Raw genomic sequence first — 16,485 nt, 5'->3', positions numbered from 1 at the left:
TTGACGATTTAAATTACTCGAAAAATATATATTTAACTATATATTTTAATGTATTTATAGCTTAAGAGTAAATAAGTATTAGCATAAAAGTAATAGATATGAAAAGATTTATTAAGGACAAAATGAAATACACTATGAATATTCTCGTCAAATCTATAAATTTATTGTACAATAAATGAGATTGAATAAAAGAAATGAAGCTGACTACGTAAATGTAGCATGGTTCAATTGATTACAGTTAGTATTTACAAGAGAAGGCTTTTGTCACTTTGATGTCGATTCATAATGGCTTCTGCCTCTTTAAGGTAGCCTTCTTTTTCACCAGAACAGGATAAACATTGAGAAGGTAAGTGTTTGCCAATCATGAACAATGCATTTACAATGTCTTTTTGATCATTGATTGACAGAGTATTCCTTTGTTCCCCAGTAGCACAAATAATATTACTTAAGCCATTTTGTCTTCTTTTTCTTAATGCTCTTTCTAAAAGATTTTGAGCAATTAATGGGTTTGATCCACTTATTAATCGATAGGATCCTTCGTGAAGGTACAATTTAGTTTTTCCACTTGGAATAAGTTGAACCATATACCGAAGAGTTGATAAATCTTTACGGAACCCTCTAATATGATATTGACTGGATGAAGATAGTGAGTCACAATTCAATTCCCAAAGTTTCAATCGTGTTGAAAGTAGCCATTCAGTGCATAACAATTGGAAAGCTTGGATTATTTGTTGATTACAATCATCTTGCAGCTTTTGACTTTCATTCATCTCTATTGATCGCCATAACTCGTAACTTGCCCGATCCAATAATTTCATCAGAATTTTAGTATCTTTTGGTTTTTTAATTTCAATATATTTTTTCATTTTACCACCTAATAAAAGGGTGATGGCCAACGAATTGTTGCGTAAACTGTCAGGAATAATCAAAGTAACTGCGTGAGCTGATTGATCATCTCCGATGAACCAGAAATAAGCAGCTTTGATTACATTGCTCCACCAGTAAGCAATGTCATCACCAAATAGTTTACTATTGTTTGACAACTCACTGATGACTGCCAGCAATGAAATCGATAAATTACTACGGCCTTTGTTTACCTTTGATGAACTATTCTCTGTTTTTATTCCACTTTTTGGGTTTATCATGGTTAAAATTGATTTTTTAATCAAATAACGTCTATATTCTCTTGAATTATATGTGAATGGATCAACAATTTTTTCCGGAGTCTTGACAAAAATAGAAGACTTGTCAGCTGTGTAGTTCCAATGATGATGTGATTTGTTAAAAAATTTGCGCCCAATAGGGTTGAGAAGGTAATGTTCAATTTTATCAGATTTGCAGTAAGACAAAGCTCTTCTCAAAAAATAACGAGCGTAAAGATTGGAGATAATCTTGAATCGCAAAGCAGCCAAAATATGTGAACTAACCAAAGGTCCAGATTCATGTCCTAAAGCTTTAGATTCGTTTATGGCCGATAAAGCATAAAAATATCCCATGAGAGAAAATTTCCCTTGGTTAACAATTAAATCGATCGAATTTAGTTTACAGTGGAGGAAACAGGCAATACTAAGAAGATTTTTATCTTGGTACTCGTAATCCTCTAACAATCGACCGAGATAAAAGAAGTGTAACCAGAAACGGATAAGCTGCCATGTAACAGCCAATACTTCTCCAGGAAGAGTTTTAGGAAGTGTTGAACGACGAACAATTTCAAGAGCAGCCATATAATTGTGCTGAGCAGATCTTATGTTACCCTTTTGAAGATCTTGATTAGCTTGAACCATGTATATCCAATATTTTCTTTCACCTTGATCAGTTATTGGATAATGATGAAAGGCTCTTTTCAAAGTAATAAAACAAATAAAAATATTAAGTAACCAAAGTGCGATTGATTTCCAGTAGGATATTAATAATTCAGTCCACCCGAGAGAATTGTCAGTATGCCAAATACTAAGAATTGACCGACCAGAGCCATGATCAGTGCTACCAGCGAAAGAAGTTTGCATATCATCGGAATTCAAGAAAATTGAGAATGGATTGAAAGCAAGAAGTCCGAAAACAAAGACGCAAAGTAACATTCGTGAACCATCAGATGCCCAAATAATTGGTGATTCGGGTTCAGAAGGAGATCGGATGCCACTTTGGTCTGGTGAAGAGGCTGATGAAGAACAATCAGAAATAGGTGGAGTAATATCTTGTGAATCAGAGGCTGGGATACTGGTTGGCGATTTAAGTGAACCATTGTCATTAGCTAAAGCTGCTTTCAAAGCTAAATTTTCTTGTCTCAATTTATTATTAGAAGTCGTTAAATGATGGATATATTCAATTGCTTTTTTGAGAACTGCTGATTTGTTGAGTTTAGCGTCTGTACCAACAACCATATTTTTTAATTCAGTGATTTTATCATTAATAGATGATCGGTATCTTCTTTCAATAGCATTATGAGCGGTTCGTTTTTCGGGTACGGCATGTTTACCTCGTTTAGGACTTTCACAATCACTTTGAGGTGATTGAGGCTCTCTTTTGATAGAAGGGGTGGTTGATTGACGAGGATTACTTTGATTAGTAGCAGGTATAGTCGCAAGTCTAGTAATCGGAAATTTATCCGGCACTGGATCTATAGTTTTTTGTTGTAAAATAATCGGGGTGGCTGTAATTAATGTGGTAGTTGGATTTGCAACTGAAACTGTCACTGGGGTGGTGATTGGGACAGCTTGAGTTGTTAAAATCGAACCTGAGCCATCTGTAACAATTTGGGCATCAAAAAAATTACCAACTTTATTTTGATTCAACTGTTCAGTGGCCAAAGGAATTTTAGTAGCTGTAGCGGGAGCTGTATTGATAGAGCATGCATTTGATTGAATTTGTTGAATCAATGCTTCTTGAACTTTCTGCTGAATAAATAGTTGTTGTTTCTGTTGTTGTTGCTCTCTTATAATGGATATCAAGTCATTCAAATTGATTGGAACAGTTGTGGTTTTTTGGTTTTGATCAACACAAATGATAGATGGTTCAGTGTTCTGGGGAGGTGTCGGTGTAGTAATGACAGCTTGTTGAATTAAAGGCTGGATAGTGGCTTGGACTCTCTGAACTTTTGCCGTAGTACCAATATCCATAGGTTGAGCTGGTGGATCAGGTAATTTCAACTGGGTTTGAGATACTGTTTGTTGAGGTAACTGGCTTTGATATTGTTGAATAGGCTGGATAGATGCTTGATTAATTAAATTATATTGTTTTAACAAAGGTTCGCTATAAAAAAGACAAACATTAGAATGAATTAAAATGGAAAAATCAGGAATAAATGTAATAATAATCAAATAAATACCTAGAATCTAAAACGGGTGAATTATTTGATGATACTCCATTGGTCGAGTCGAATGGCTGCAGATAAATATAAGAAATATGGAATTGTATTAATTTTATGTACATTAAACCGGGGGTATTGAAAAAGAGCCTTAAATAAATCATGAATCATAATTCGGCTCACAATTGTCAGCTTTGAAAGTTAAAATAAGACATTACCTGAATTGAGGTTAATTCAGCTTTTAAATCTCCAACTAGATCAGGAGACTGTTCAAACTTTCCTGAATCAGGTGTCAAAGCGGAGCCTTCCAAATCAGCAACATTGAATAAATCACTGTTCTCCAAATTTAACATATTGATGTCAAAACAACCGATTTGTTGGAGCATCTGGTCAAACTCATCCTCATTATGATCACCCAAAGGCGCATTAATTTGGTTGGAAGAGAAAACATCATCTCCAGTAAACGGCGAGATTAGAGAAGATGAGTCAAAAGTAAACCCGTTAACTAAATTTTCCTTGATTGAGTTAACTTCCATGGTTGAAAGATGAACACATTCAATACTTCATAACAAAACTATGAATCTAGAGAAACACTATTGATGTTTTTTGAAACAATGATGTTCTTCTTTATTTATCACTTTACAGACTGTAATAATGAACAACTGTTTGCACCAGAATAATCTTCATCATGAATAGAGAAATCTAATGAAGAAAATTAAATGAAAATTGATAAATTAGAGCTGATTATTGAATAAAATTAAGAAAAAACAAATAACACAAACATCCAACAATTCAAGCTGAAATGAAAGCTCGTATGACAGGGCGGAGCTTACAATCACGCGAGGTAAACAGACCTATCCTGTTTGAGTTGTGATGCAATCAACTGATGTTTAATTCTTGCACTTATTGTCTGGAAATTGATTCTTAATCTATTCATCGTTTTATTCAGCCGAAAATTTTTCACACCTTACAGAATTTATTGCTCAATGAAAAAAAGCAGTCTCTCAACCTGGAGGCTGATGGATAGGCTATGGTGAGATGCATGATGATAAATCTTTCAAGATGGCCTGTCAAATTTAAACACCTCTTTAACCCTTACAATCCTAGTAAGATTGGTTAACATGCTGCATCAAAATTAAAGCCATTTCTATCAACACTGTGTAAACCTGAAAATGAATTAAATTACTACTGGATATTATCCAAATCACTTAAAAAGTACTGGAATATTTGTCATAAATGTTTTTGTTTACATCTGGTAACCAGTCTGGATGAGAAGCTGTTGAGCTTACGTTTCTCAATGAAAGGATGCAACAATCATCTGTTACTAAATGGTAAGTTTCATGTCTTTCCATAAATTATTGATTAATCACTGCTTAAATTCATCAAACTATTGTCTATGTATTACTAATATCAATGATTTGGCTAAATTTAACATTGTTCTCTATCCGTATGATTTCATCTTTAGGTTCAGCTCAATAGTCTTTCAGAAGAGTTCAAATTTTTAAAGCCATTGACGTTGGTCAAACTTGCCAATTTACCAGGATGCATCTTTGTTAAATTAATTGCCAATCCACTTGAGTTTTATTGCTGATGTTCCATTACTTCGTATTAAGGGTAAACAACAGGAAACTATCAACTGGTATCATTGTATCTCATTTGAGCGACCGTTGCAGCATATTATTTACACAAGATGATTTGATTTTACATCCTGGTTAATTTCTTCTACAAATGTGTTTTATACCTTCAGTGATGTGGTCTATTCAGTAGTGAAAGACAATCTCTCTGATTACATTGTTTTCCATTCACTAGTTGGATCCAGATTTCAACTCCTATTTCTAGCTTTATCATTATTCAAGAAGAGTCCAATAACAAATTGCATTTTGCTGGATCTATTCTCACTTATTTGAATTATTTTGGCCTGATGTTTATTTACAAGCAATTTTATTCAAAGAGCAAGGATAAACTGTCTGCTAATCGTATAATCGTACTGGAATGACAATTTGAGCTTATATCCATTTATCAAACTGAAGCTTATTTCTGTTGACTCTGGACCTGTAATGCGCCTATCCTTATTATCTTTATTATAAATGTATTTATCGTTAATTAACTAGTCCCTCAATGGTTACTTACTTCAATCCTGAACATAATAACGTGCAAATGATCCATCCTAGTCTTTACTATTAGTGTTCATTACATAACTATCTCATCAAAAAGGAATCTGCCAGTTATTTCTCCTTTTCTCCTTCAAGAGTACAACTTTCAATTCACCGCTTTGACTAATCAATGTTTTACAATTAATTATGACACGTTCTGGTGGTCGATTTTTCACTGCAGTTATATTCATAACCCTTATGTGTTTAATTCTTGGTAAGTATTTGCAATGACAACAGCAAGCAAAATAATTAGACTAATAAATTCTTTCTATTTTCAGTCATTTTTTTCTATGTAAAATTGGATTTTTATCACCAAAATCATGTGCTATCTGTTGGAAAAGAATCCCTACAAAAATCAAGCTTCGTGTCCGATGATCAAATGGAAAAATTGTCAAGAGAAAATCAAATCCTAATCGACCAGTTGAAAGATCTTGAACTAAGGATCAAAATTCTAGAAGGTTCAACTTCCAAGAACGTACCAAATACACGCAGGCTATCATCTCCTGAGCGTAAACGTATTCTGGTTACTGGAGGCGCTGGCTTTGTAGGTTCACACTTGGTTGACATTTTAATGAAAAATGGCCATGAAGTTACGGTTGTTGATAATTTTTTTACTGGAAGGAAAAGTAATCTTCATCATTGGTTTTCTCATAAAAACTTTGAACTAATCCACCATGACATCGTAAACCCATTGTATATTGAAGTGGATCAAATTTATCATTTAGCCTCGCCAGCATCACCTCCTCATTATATGTTTAATCCAGTTAAAACAATTAAAACCAACGCACTGGGTACTATAAACATGCTTGGCTTGGCCAAACGTATTGGAGCTCGCGTTTTGGTGGCATCAACATCAGAGGTTTACGGTGATCCACAAGTCCATCCCCAACCGGAAGATTATTGGGGCAATGTTAATCCTATTGGTCCTCGATCATGTTACGATGAGGGTAAACGCATTGCCGAAGCTTTATCCTATGCTTATGCCAAGCAAGAAAATGTTGCTGTTAGAGTGGCGCGAATATTCAATACTTATGGTCCACGAATGAATATAAATGATGGTCGAGTTGTTTCCAATTTCATCATGCAATCTTTACTTAATCATTCAATAACTATTTACGGTGATGGTACACAAACTCGATCTTTTGCTTATATCGACGATTTGGTGGACGGATTGATCAAGCTGATGAACAGTAACTATTCTTTGCCTGTTAACCTAGGTAATCCTGAAGAGTATACAATTTTGGAGTTTGCTACTTTAATTAAAAATTTAGTAGGAGGAAGTAGCTCAATTGTTTTTACTGATGGCGTTGAAGATGATCCCCAACGACGACGACCAGATATTTCTCGAGCTCGAAGAGAATTGAACTGGACTCCAAAAGTTCCTTTAAAAATTGGACTCAAGAAAACTATCGAATATTTCAGAAAGGAAATGTCTAATTTAAATGAAAATTGACGAGTATAATTCATACATCTCTAAATTTCTTATGACCAACAATCTCTACAACCTAATCAACTTGAAATCAAAATATGTGTATTGAATTAGCAGCTAGAAATTGATTGTGATGTTCAAATGACCACACTAATGCTTGATGTGATCTCTACTTGATGTTATGTGCCACTAGTTAGCTAATATCATTGGATTGTAAATTTATATAAATTTAAACAGTCAGAAGCTATCCGACTAAATCAACCTTCTCATATGAGAATCAACGATGCTTTCATTTCTTCGCCTCAATCGAAATCAAAAGGAGCCACTTAAACAAGATTTTCAAAAAGTAACTTCTGCGATCCACTTCTATGATAAACTTTCATTATAGTTACAGTTTTATCATTGCAATTTCATTTGAATTGCCATCTTCATCTTTCATTTTATTGAATATAACGCGAATCTAGTTTAAAAGACAGATTCATAGGTAAAATTTTAATTTCAATGTATATTTGGCCAATCCGCATACCTTTTATTTTAACCTTGCAATCAATAAAGGATTTATTTAACGTAAAATTTAAATTGTTGTCATTATTTAATAAATGTAATAGATATTATAATATTTTAAAAAGCGCGATCTTTCCTTTTTAAATAAAACTAATTTATTAATACCTTATCATTAAGTATTAACATTAGTATTAGCATTAAGCCTTAAATTGGATCAAGAATTCTGTCTCAATCTTTTTTAGAACTTTCCTTCTCTAGTTGAGTCGAGCTGATTAAATTGTTGTTTAAGTTCACATTTGGCTTCTTCAGATATTCATCATATTTACCATCCTTTTTTAAATAACTCTTAACCAGACTAATTGAAGGGCCGTCAACCATAGATGAGACGATGAACGAGAGTGCATAAGTAAACACAATGACTGGAGTACCAATACTAATGAATGTATTGAAAAATGTTGGATCGGCAATATAAATTTGTGTAGCATTTCGCATTCGAATGATAATTTCATTCATAAACAAAACCGTCAGATTGATTCTCGCCATGGGTTTGAAGAAACCAGAACAAGTGAAACGATATAAGCCATCAGGAACGAATCCATAGTGAAGACAATAAATTGGCCAAGCAAACAAGAATGACCATAAGATTCGTGAAAAACTGGCATATATGATGGAAACAGTAGAAGACATTGTTCCAATATTGAAGTTGATATAAAATTCGTAGCCAAAAATAATTGTGTTAAATATGAACCAAAGAAGCCACATGAAGCGTAAGTGTATCTATTAAATGACAATATGAAACCGATTGTTACTATTAATTAAAAGACAAAATTAACACAGTTGCCACAAATACTCATAGACAAATGAACGAAAACGGGTAAAAATCATTTTCTTTCAAATTGAGACTCTTTTGATTTGTATTGATATAAATACTGAGTCCATTCGCGTGGCTTAAAGATTTCTTTGATGAACAGTTTTAGAGAGAATCTAATTCGAAGTTGAGACTTGCAGAGCTTTTTGTACAATTATGGAATCAGATTTTTGCGCTTTGCTTGATTTTACTGGTGTGTCTCTAGATGATCAACCAGAAAATGTATTCATTTTCAGAAATAGAATTTTGTTTTTTTGTAAAACAGATAAGTTCGATTTTCGGTTAAACCGATCGCATTCTATGTCCCTAACAGCTAGAGAGATACAAACTTGTTGTTTGTCCATCAAAATTGTTCTTACACATCGTCGATCAAATACTTTTTTTCGGATCATCAACAGTTCAATTGATTTTGGCCATTGGTCTTTAAACTTTTAGCATCGATATTTCGATATTGACATATCCTACAATAATCATTCTTTTACCAATTTACTTCTTTACTAATTAATAATTAAATGCAACTTTATAATTTTCCATCAGCGCATTTGGGTCTTGATTTTTGGGCTGTAAATGCACGATAAACCACTTATTTAACAAAACAAACTCATTTAAACCCATTTCTTGCTAAACAAACCAATTTTCTGGTTAAACTTGCAAACGAGATGCAATAAGTAATGCTAAAAGGCTCGAACATTTGAGTCAAAAGTTGAGAGTTGGTGGGTTTGTAGGGACATGAAAACTGCATTCATTAGTACTGTTAAATAATTCCTCCGATGGACAGTTTTCGAGAAAATCGAAGTCGAAGTTGAAACTTTGACCGCCTTTTGTGCAACAATGGAAGGAGATTTTTACACGAAACTTATTTTACTGGTTTAACTTTTAATTTCCAACCGTAAAATGATCTTATTCAGAGAAATAACATTTTCCGTTTCTGTAAAATAGATCAAGTTCGATTTTCAGTTAAAGCTGTCGCATTCGGTGATCTTAAGTGTTAGAAAGATGAAACTTATAATTTGTCCATAAAAATTGTGGACTCACATTATGGATTGAACTATTTTATCAATTTATCACCAGTTCTCTTTATTTTGGCCATTGGCCTTAAAACTTTGAGCATCGATATTTCGAGAATGGTACATCTTAAAGTTACCATTCTTTCGCCAAACATTAGATTCCATTATGGACTATAATATGTTGCAATATTAAATTATTCAAGATTGTACGAAAAAAATTATATCATTGTGTAAATCATGTTGTGAGATTTGAGACTTTATTTATAAAGCAAAACACAAATTTTATACGTTATAAGTATCTTCATTATTAAATGAATTAGTTCAGATTTTATTCGAAATTGGCTCATGTTATGTTAAAGTCTATATTGAAATCTAATGTTTGGCGAAAGAGTGGTAACTGTAAGGTATGCCATACTCGAAATATCGAGGACTAAAGTTTTAAGGCCAATGGCCAAAATCAAGAGAACTGGGTATAAATTGTTAAAATGGTTCAATCCATAATGTGAGTCCCCAATTTTTATGGACAAATTATAAGTTTCATCTCTCTAACACTTAAGATCACCGAATGCGACAGCTTTAACTAAAATTCGAACTAAACTGTTTTACAAAAAAATAAAAGTTTTATTACTCGAAATAAATAGATTTCCTGATTGTTCATCTAAAGATACATAAGGTGAACGAGTTTCCTGAAAAAATCTGCATCCATAACTGTACAAAAAGCTGTGCAAGTTTCAACTTCGAAGTCGATTTTCTCGAGAACTGTTCATCAGAGAAACCTTTAAATTACACAAATGGACTCATATTTTGTATATCTACAAACCTACATAAGCTAAATTTGCTAGAAATTGATTTTTAGCCGTTTTTGTCCATTTGTTTTTCGTATTTGTTTCAATTTGTGTAAAAATGTGACAATTGTGTTGATTTTGTCTTTTTAGTAAAAACTATGAAACAAGTTGAAATTAAACTACTCGAAACTTGATTGAACATACCTTTCTTTTGATAATTGGATCCTTTGATTGTAATACAAATGCAAGCAATACACCGATAAAATAAGGACTCATATGAGTATATGGTTGGGAGTGAACATAAGCAAGGTATACTGCTAATTGTTGATTAACATAATTGTAAGGTAACCAAGTTGGTGATGCTGATTTATAATAAATGACCAAACCAAGTATCACAGACCCTGAAAATATGAAAAACATTGCCACTGAAATGGATAAGCGTTTATGAGACATTCGCAAAGGCCAAAGAACAAGCAGAAACATGAAAGCCAGAATAAAATCAACTTGAAGAAACCAATCAGGCATCATACAGAGATTCCAATTATCAGGATTAGCCATCAAATGACTGTATAACAAAACATGACTGTACCAACGCTCACCACAAGTACCAGGTATGGATGTAGCAGAGTAAAGATGAGACCAAAATGGTCCACCAACTAAATCACGAACATGATCAGAAAAGACGAGGATATAAAGACTAATGTAAAAGCCAATAAGCGTCACAAAACGAGCCCATCGTATTAAAAGAAAACTGATTGCTGAAGAGAAAGTGAACTTTCCCTTGAATGAAAGGAAAAAGGTCATCAATTCAAGTCCGGTCATAAGAAAGTAAACTTCAGAGCCCATGTAAGAGGGTAATAATGAGTAACCAAGAATTCCCTTGTACATTGATTGAATTTTGAAGATCGAATGGAAAGAGTTGTGATTAAAAGCCCATCCAACATGAGTCAATATGAGATAAATCATAGCAAAAAATTTGAAACACTCTATGAAAGGATAAGAGCGATTGGGCTGATTGTTGGTAGTCGATAAAAGCTTGCTCCAGTTCAGCGGGAAATTAAAATGGCCAAGAAATGGATGCGTTGAATAAATGGTTCCAAATATGTTCAAGGCAATCACAGTTGAAATGATTATCAGAGCAACATATTCACGGAATAATATTTGATTCCCTGATTTGGCTCGATGTTGACATAAATCAACATTGACTTTCATCTGAAGACCATATGAATGAATCAGTGACTTAGCTATTAAAGTCATCTCCTGAGGTGAACACTCACGAGGGGCACAAACACCAAATGTTAAGTTAACATTATGAAAATAATGGGCATACGGATACAGATGAACTGATAGAGGGTCGGTTAAATTGAATGATGATTTATCAAGTGGAATGAATAAACCTTCATGTTGTCGCTTGGAAGGCAACGGCATAGATCCAGTGAGTAAACAATATTGACTGTTTTCCAGCGACACACATTGATCAAACGACCCTAGGTCACTCCAAGATCCAAATAGTAACCCTGATGGTAGTTTACCCCAGGAATCAAACACTGACAATGAGAAGGCACATAAATCAAATTAGAAACAAAGCTTAAACTCTTCATCCAAATGTTCACGATCACTGAGTAGAAACATGTCCAAATGTAAACAATACTTACTCCTAACACTGTCGATATCGAAATTTTTAATTCCATCGATGAATTTCAACAACGATCCTTGGCAAGAACTTGAAATAGATTCCGATTTGATTAACGGTGTTAACTGATTGTCGAAGTAATTTCCTAATTTTCTAAAAGCTGAATCACTAATAGACCAAAAGTTTTTCCAAGATTGCAAATGATCGGGTTCACAGTTGAGCGGCACAATCGAAACCAAAAAGAACCAAATCAAGATGTAATTTCCCATGGATTTAACCATGTTCAAACTGTATTATTGTTGGATGAAATGAAAAAAATGGTTTAAGTTTTAAGACGACTAATGAAATATTAATAATAATTAACTCTGAATTTAACCCAGTATCAAACCATTTTACGAATGATTTGTTTTAATTAAGTTTTGTGGCAATTATTCAAAGTGATCCGTAAAATGCTAGTGGGAAATCAGGTTTGATACACATCTTTGTGAGTAAAATATTCAAGAAATGAATATATTTATTTCATTTGAAAAGACCAGCATGCTGCCTGAAGGCTAATATTGACTAATGTTGAGCTGTCAGCACTCCCTACAGTGATTGTGTTCAACATATAACGCTATAAGCTAGTCAGAAATTACAAATCATCTATTTTTATCGACAACTGGGAATTTCAAATGGATAAGCCTTGATCTAATAAAATTATTTAACCCTTTCTAACCTTCATCCAAAGATAAATGCATTAATATTTAAAGCTTTCCCCAAAAGCATCAGGATAATTAATTGCAAACACAAGTTATTAATTTCATAATTGTCAAAGAAATAGCACTTTGTTGTTTTTAGAAAGAAAGAAATTGTTATTCACAAGAATAGTTCAAAAACATTGTATTGTGTGATTTTTATTCAGAAGTTGAAATTGTTATCTTAAATATTATAATTTAAACATGCACTTTTACATTTAAATTTGATTTTCTCGATCTTTTATCTGCGAAGGGCAATTACTTAATCATACAAGTCATAATAACATGAAATATTTAAAATATTCAAATAAATAAACAGGCAAGAAATATTGATTACTCATTGCTTAAGGACAAAATGAAGTCTCATTCTTAAAAGTTGCTGACCATGGTTTTTGAATAAAGCTGAATTTTCTGCAGTTACATGGTGTAAGGATTTGAAATTTAATAAATTGAAATTAAAATAATCTTAAAATTATCAGAGTAATAAACAGTTGGTATGACTTTGCTTCAATTAGCATTACTAATCATGATTATTACATGTATTCATTAAGATTTGTAAGAAGTCAACCAAGTTGGCCGAATCCACATTAGATGCGATTATGAGTATCATTTGTAAATCTTAAACTTCATTATTCTGGCGAAATAAATTTTTTGAATATTTAATAGTAAAACAAAATTTATTCAACTGATTGTTAGCAATATTTGACAATTAATGATGGAGTATTTTAAATTGCAATCCTTTCTGGTGGAGGCGGTCTCGTATTGAAGTGTAACGAAAAGCGAAGGCTGGTGTTAGACATCCTCCTTTGTACGGCATTGAACTTGATTCTTCGAGAATAGTCAAACCGCTTTGGATTAAAATCAGTGAAGTTGTTTCACAGTCTGATTTGGATCCATTTATCGAGACTCTGATAGTTTTGTTGGGTGGGAATTTATATTGTCCATCAGAAGAGTCACTAGGGGAGTCCCAACCTTGTCCAACAAGATGAATTGAAAATGAAGATGATGACGAAGACGATGACGGTGAAGGAGTTGATGACGGTGGCGATGTTGTTAATGATGTTAATGATGAGCTATTATTGTTATTGTCGAGAGATTGTTTGACTTCTTTTCGGTCATTATTAGAATTACTTAAAAAGCCAAAAGTCAATAAATCTGGGTAATTTGATAATAATTTACGACTAAATGAAAACCAACTCAACGAGGTTAAATAAATGAGAGATAAAACTATGAAAATTAGTTGGTGCCATTGAGAGACAACTAGATGTTGCTCAAAACGGATCGGAGGTTCTCTGTAGGCTTCGTAAAACCACTTTTGACTTTTCCAGATAACTTTATTCGTGGCGATTGGAATTGACCAAGCTGATAGTTCCTTGTTTCTGCGAGGAAAGCACTTTAAAAGTGATTTAGATGATTTAAATGATGATAATGACAACGAGCGAAGTGAATTTGCGTCAGTTGATGATGTAGATGAAGTAATCCATTGAGAGAGTTGAGAGGGTTTAATATCAGCATTATTGTGATAAGTCAGCATTGAGTTATTCAAATAACTAGACTGAAGAATTGGATTTACCACGAAAGAGTTCAATTGGGGATGATAACGGTGATTGTTGCGGGTAAATGAAAAGTAACTTTCGACTGAATGCAGTCTTCCAGCTGGTAAAAATTGTTGCTTCAAGTAGTCGACTCCAATGTCGATCGGGACACAATTGAAATTAACTGAACAGATTAAATATACACCAGAAGCTTTAGCAGCCTCATGATACTTGAATTGTATTAGTTCGATGAATTCTGGATCATCGGAAATATCCAACATGTGAGTTCTTTTCTGAAAATAACAAAAAAAACAAATCAATCATTTATAAGCAGAATAAAAAGCGTATTAAATTTTAAGGAATATGAATTTTGATAAGAGTTCTTGAACTTGAATCAATAAAGTTCTGAATTCAATAAGAGGCTATTTTCTCTATTCTTTCGGTCGACATCCTTTATAATGGTGATAGCCTAAGGGGTGAATAAACACATAATTTACTTTTAATAGCATTTCAATAAGAAAAATGATAAGGAACAATAACTTTATATTGTCACTGTCAAAATTAGCTATGATTAAGATTGAATGGAAAGGACAATTTGAGCAATACAAAGCAGTATTGAAAATATTTTGTAAATTTTCAAGGTAAACGAGATTTAAGACGTCAAAAGGGTAATAAGAATATAAATTAGACTTATCAATTTTATTATTTTGATGATTAACTGAATTGAGAGAGGAAATGTTAGCACTTAAATGTACAAACAAACAAGTTTCATTGACGTTGACCATTTATTTCAAGGATGCAACCAGCGGGTAATTATGCATGAAAATGAACAGAAATTTAGAAAAGTCAATGAAAGATGGACACAGATCAACAAAATAAAGCACCTTTTTAGCACCTGGAAATTCCTCGATATCTCGTGCTCTCATTAGATTCAAAAGCGGATAAAACTAACAAGGTAAGTGTCACAGATACTATTACGATTTTTTCGGCTCATGTCGTAGAGAATGAATAATAAAGAATTCTAGATTTTCATTCGCAAATGTGTAGTTCAATATGTATTAAAGCGTTTTTCCTGGAAGGAAAGTAAATAGCCACTGCGAAGCGATAATATATTCATATACGATTCAATATAATGTACCGTGTCGACGAACATTAAGGCACAGGCTTCCTAGGGGAACGAACACATTTAGAAGCACAAAAAAAACACAATTAGAGACATGTGCTATCAATTGCGACGCTAAATCAAACAACTATTCTGTCTTTTACTGCCTATTGGAAGTTCAGGGTTGTAATTTACTGATTTTATAAACAATTCTTATTGTAATTACAGATTTAAAGAAGTATCTTTCATTCATGATTGGGTAGCTCATCTAAATATCTGAATAAAATAATGATTTACTCACCTCAATACAAGCTTTGGCCAATTTTTCTCTTAAAAGTGTATTACAAGGATCGTAAGCATTAAGAAGCACCTTTGTACGAGCACACAATGAAAGAAGACTGGCTTCATCATTAAAATCAGCCACAATTAGATCCACATCGTTTAGATTACGATCCATTTGAATAGCAATTTCAGTGACGGCCATTTTCAATTGAGTTTTATTGGAGCCCACGATGGCAATCCAGCGAGGCCTTTTTTCCAATTCCAACTCTTTAACCAAATTTCGTAGAACACATTTTCCCGTAATTCCGGTTCCACCGAAAATAATAAAGTCAAATTCACGTTCAGACATTATAGTTGATTGTAGGAATCTATCAGAAAGTCAAGAGTAAAATGATCCTTGAACATTATCGCCAATCTCTCGAGTAAAAATAACAATAAATTACAAAGAACGTAAAAGTTTGCTAATTTATTTTCAAGAAATCAAATTTTCATTCTTATGTCAATTGTATCCATAGAAACTAAGCAAAACTTCCTTAATGAAAGTGCTGCCCTCATCCACCAATCAATTTGTTTACCATTAAAAATTTACTATAATTGTAAGATCTTATTAACGATTTATCAAATTAAAAAACAATTCACATCACGTTTCATGAATAGACCGATACTTCGAATCAAATTATTGACGCTCATTGTATGTTTATGTCATAAACTCGCTAATTTCAATGATTACTCAAATGGGCAACATTTGGCGTTAAATTTATGACTGTTTGTTCATTGTTCAATGAATAATGCTTTGATAGAACGTTAAATTGTTGAATCGAACAAATAATCGAAAATTTAATTGATTGCATTTTATAATTATAAAATTATCAACATTATGAAGAGAAATAGAAAGAGAAAGAAAGTGCAAAGGCTCTTGAATTGAATTTTAGGATAGTTCATTGCTTTGAGTTTAGAGGACGTTAGTTTCTTGTTATCATTGTGAGATTGTTATTGAATCTCTCATTAACATTGTTAACATTGGCAGCTTTATCTTTCTGTCAACAATCATTTGAAATCTAATTACAATTAGTTTCAATAGGAAATAATTATTAGAGACCTCTATATTAGAGAACAGTAGTTATTAATTGAGATTTCCCTATTAAACGC

General features: G+C 32.9%; 4 protein-coding genes across 4 annotated transcripts; 1 reads left to right on the top strand and 3 right to left on the bottom strand.

Moving 5' to 3' along the window:
* Nucleotides 1–90: 90 nt before the first annotated feature.
* SREBP (Sterol regulatory element binding protein) lies at nucleotides 91–4,063 on the bottom strand. Its single transcript, XM_015929610.3, has 3 exons — nucleotides 3,523–4,063; nucleotides 3,326–3,381; nucleotides 91–3,249 (listed from the first exon to the last, which is right to left on the bottom strand). The coding sequence occupies exons 1-3, from the start codon at nucleotides 3,838–3,840 to the stop codon at nucleotides 246–248; spliced, it is 3,378 nt and encodes a 1,125-aa protein (XP_015785096.1). The 5' UTR covers nucleotides 3,841–4,063; the 3' UTR covers nucleotides 91–245.
* Nucleotides 4,064–4,208: 145 nt separating this feature from the next.
* Nucleotides 4,209–7,459, top strand: Uxs (UDP-xylose synthase). Its single transcript, XM_015929612.3, has 3 exons — nucleotides 4,209–4,635; nucleotides 4,770–5,671; nucleotides 5,736–7,459. The coding sequence occupies exons 2-3, from the start codon at nucleotides 5,605–5,607 to the stop codon at nucleotides 6,908–6,910; spliced, it is 1,242 nt and encodes a 413-aa protein (XP_015785098.1). The 5' UTR covers nucleotides 4,209–4,635; nucleotides 4,770–5,604; the 3' UTR covers nucleotides 6,911–7,459.
* Nucleotides 7,460–12,089, bottom strand: LOC107362524 (nose resistant to fluoxetine protein 6-like). Its single transcript, XM_015929611.3, has 3 exons — nucleotides 11,706–12,089; nucleotides 10,255–11,597; nucleotides 7,460–8,167 (listed from the first exon to the last, which is right to left on the bottom strand). The coding sequence occupies exons 1-3, from the start codon at nucleotides 11,962–11,964 to the stop codon at nucleotides 7,619–7,621; spliced, it is 2,151 nt and encodes a 716-aa protein (XP_015785097.1). The 5' UTR covers nucleotides 11,965–12,089; the 3' UTR covers nucleotides 7,460–7,618.
* Nucleotides 12,090–13,075: 986 nt separating this feature from the next.
* Nucleotides 13,076–15,840, bottom strand: LOC107362830 (saccharopine dehydrogenase-like oxidoreductase). Its single transcript, XM_015929966.3, has 2 exons — nucleotides 15,356–15,840; nucleotides 13,076–14,245 (listed from the first exon to the last, which is right to left on the bottom strand). Exons 1-2 carry the CDS (start codon nucleotides 15,683–15,685, stop codon nucleotides 13,127–13,129), a joined length of 1,449 nt encoding a protein of 482 aa, XP_015785452.1. The 5' UTR covers nucleotides 15,686–15,840; the 3' UTR covers nucleotides 13,076–13,126.
* Nucleotides 15,841–16,485: the final 645 nt, after the last annotated feature.

This window comes from Tetranychus urticae, chromosome 1, assembly GCF_039701765.1.
Source record: "Tetranychus urticae isolate SD_2017Ah chromosome 1, NJAU_TeUrti_SD_1.0, whole genome shotgun sequence".
Taxonomy (NCBI): domain Eukaryota; kingdom Metazoa; phylum Arthropoda; class Arachnida; order Trombidiformes; family Tetranychidae; genus Tetranychus; species Tetranychus urticae.
This window is presented reverse-complemented; position numbering and strand designations above follow the sequence as displayed.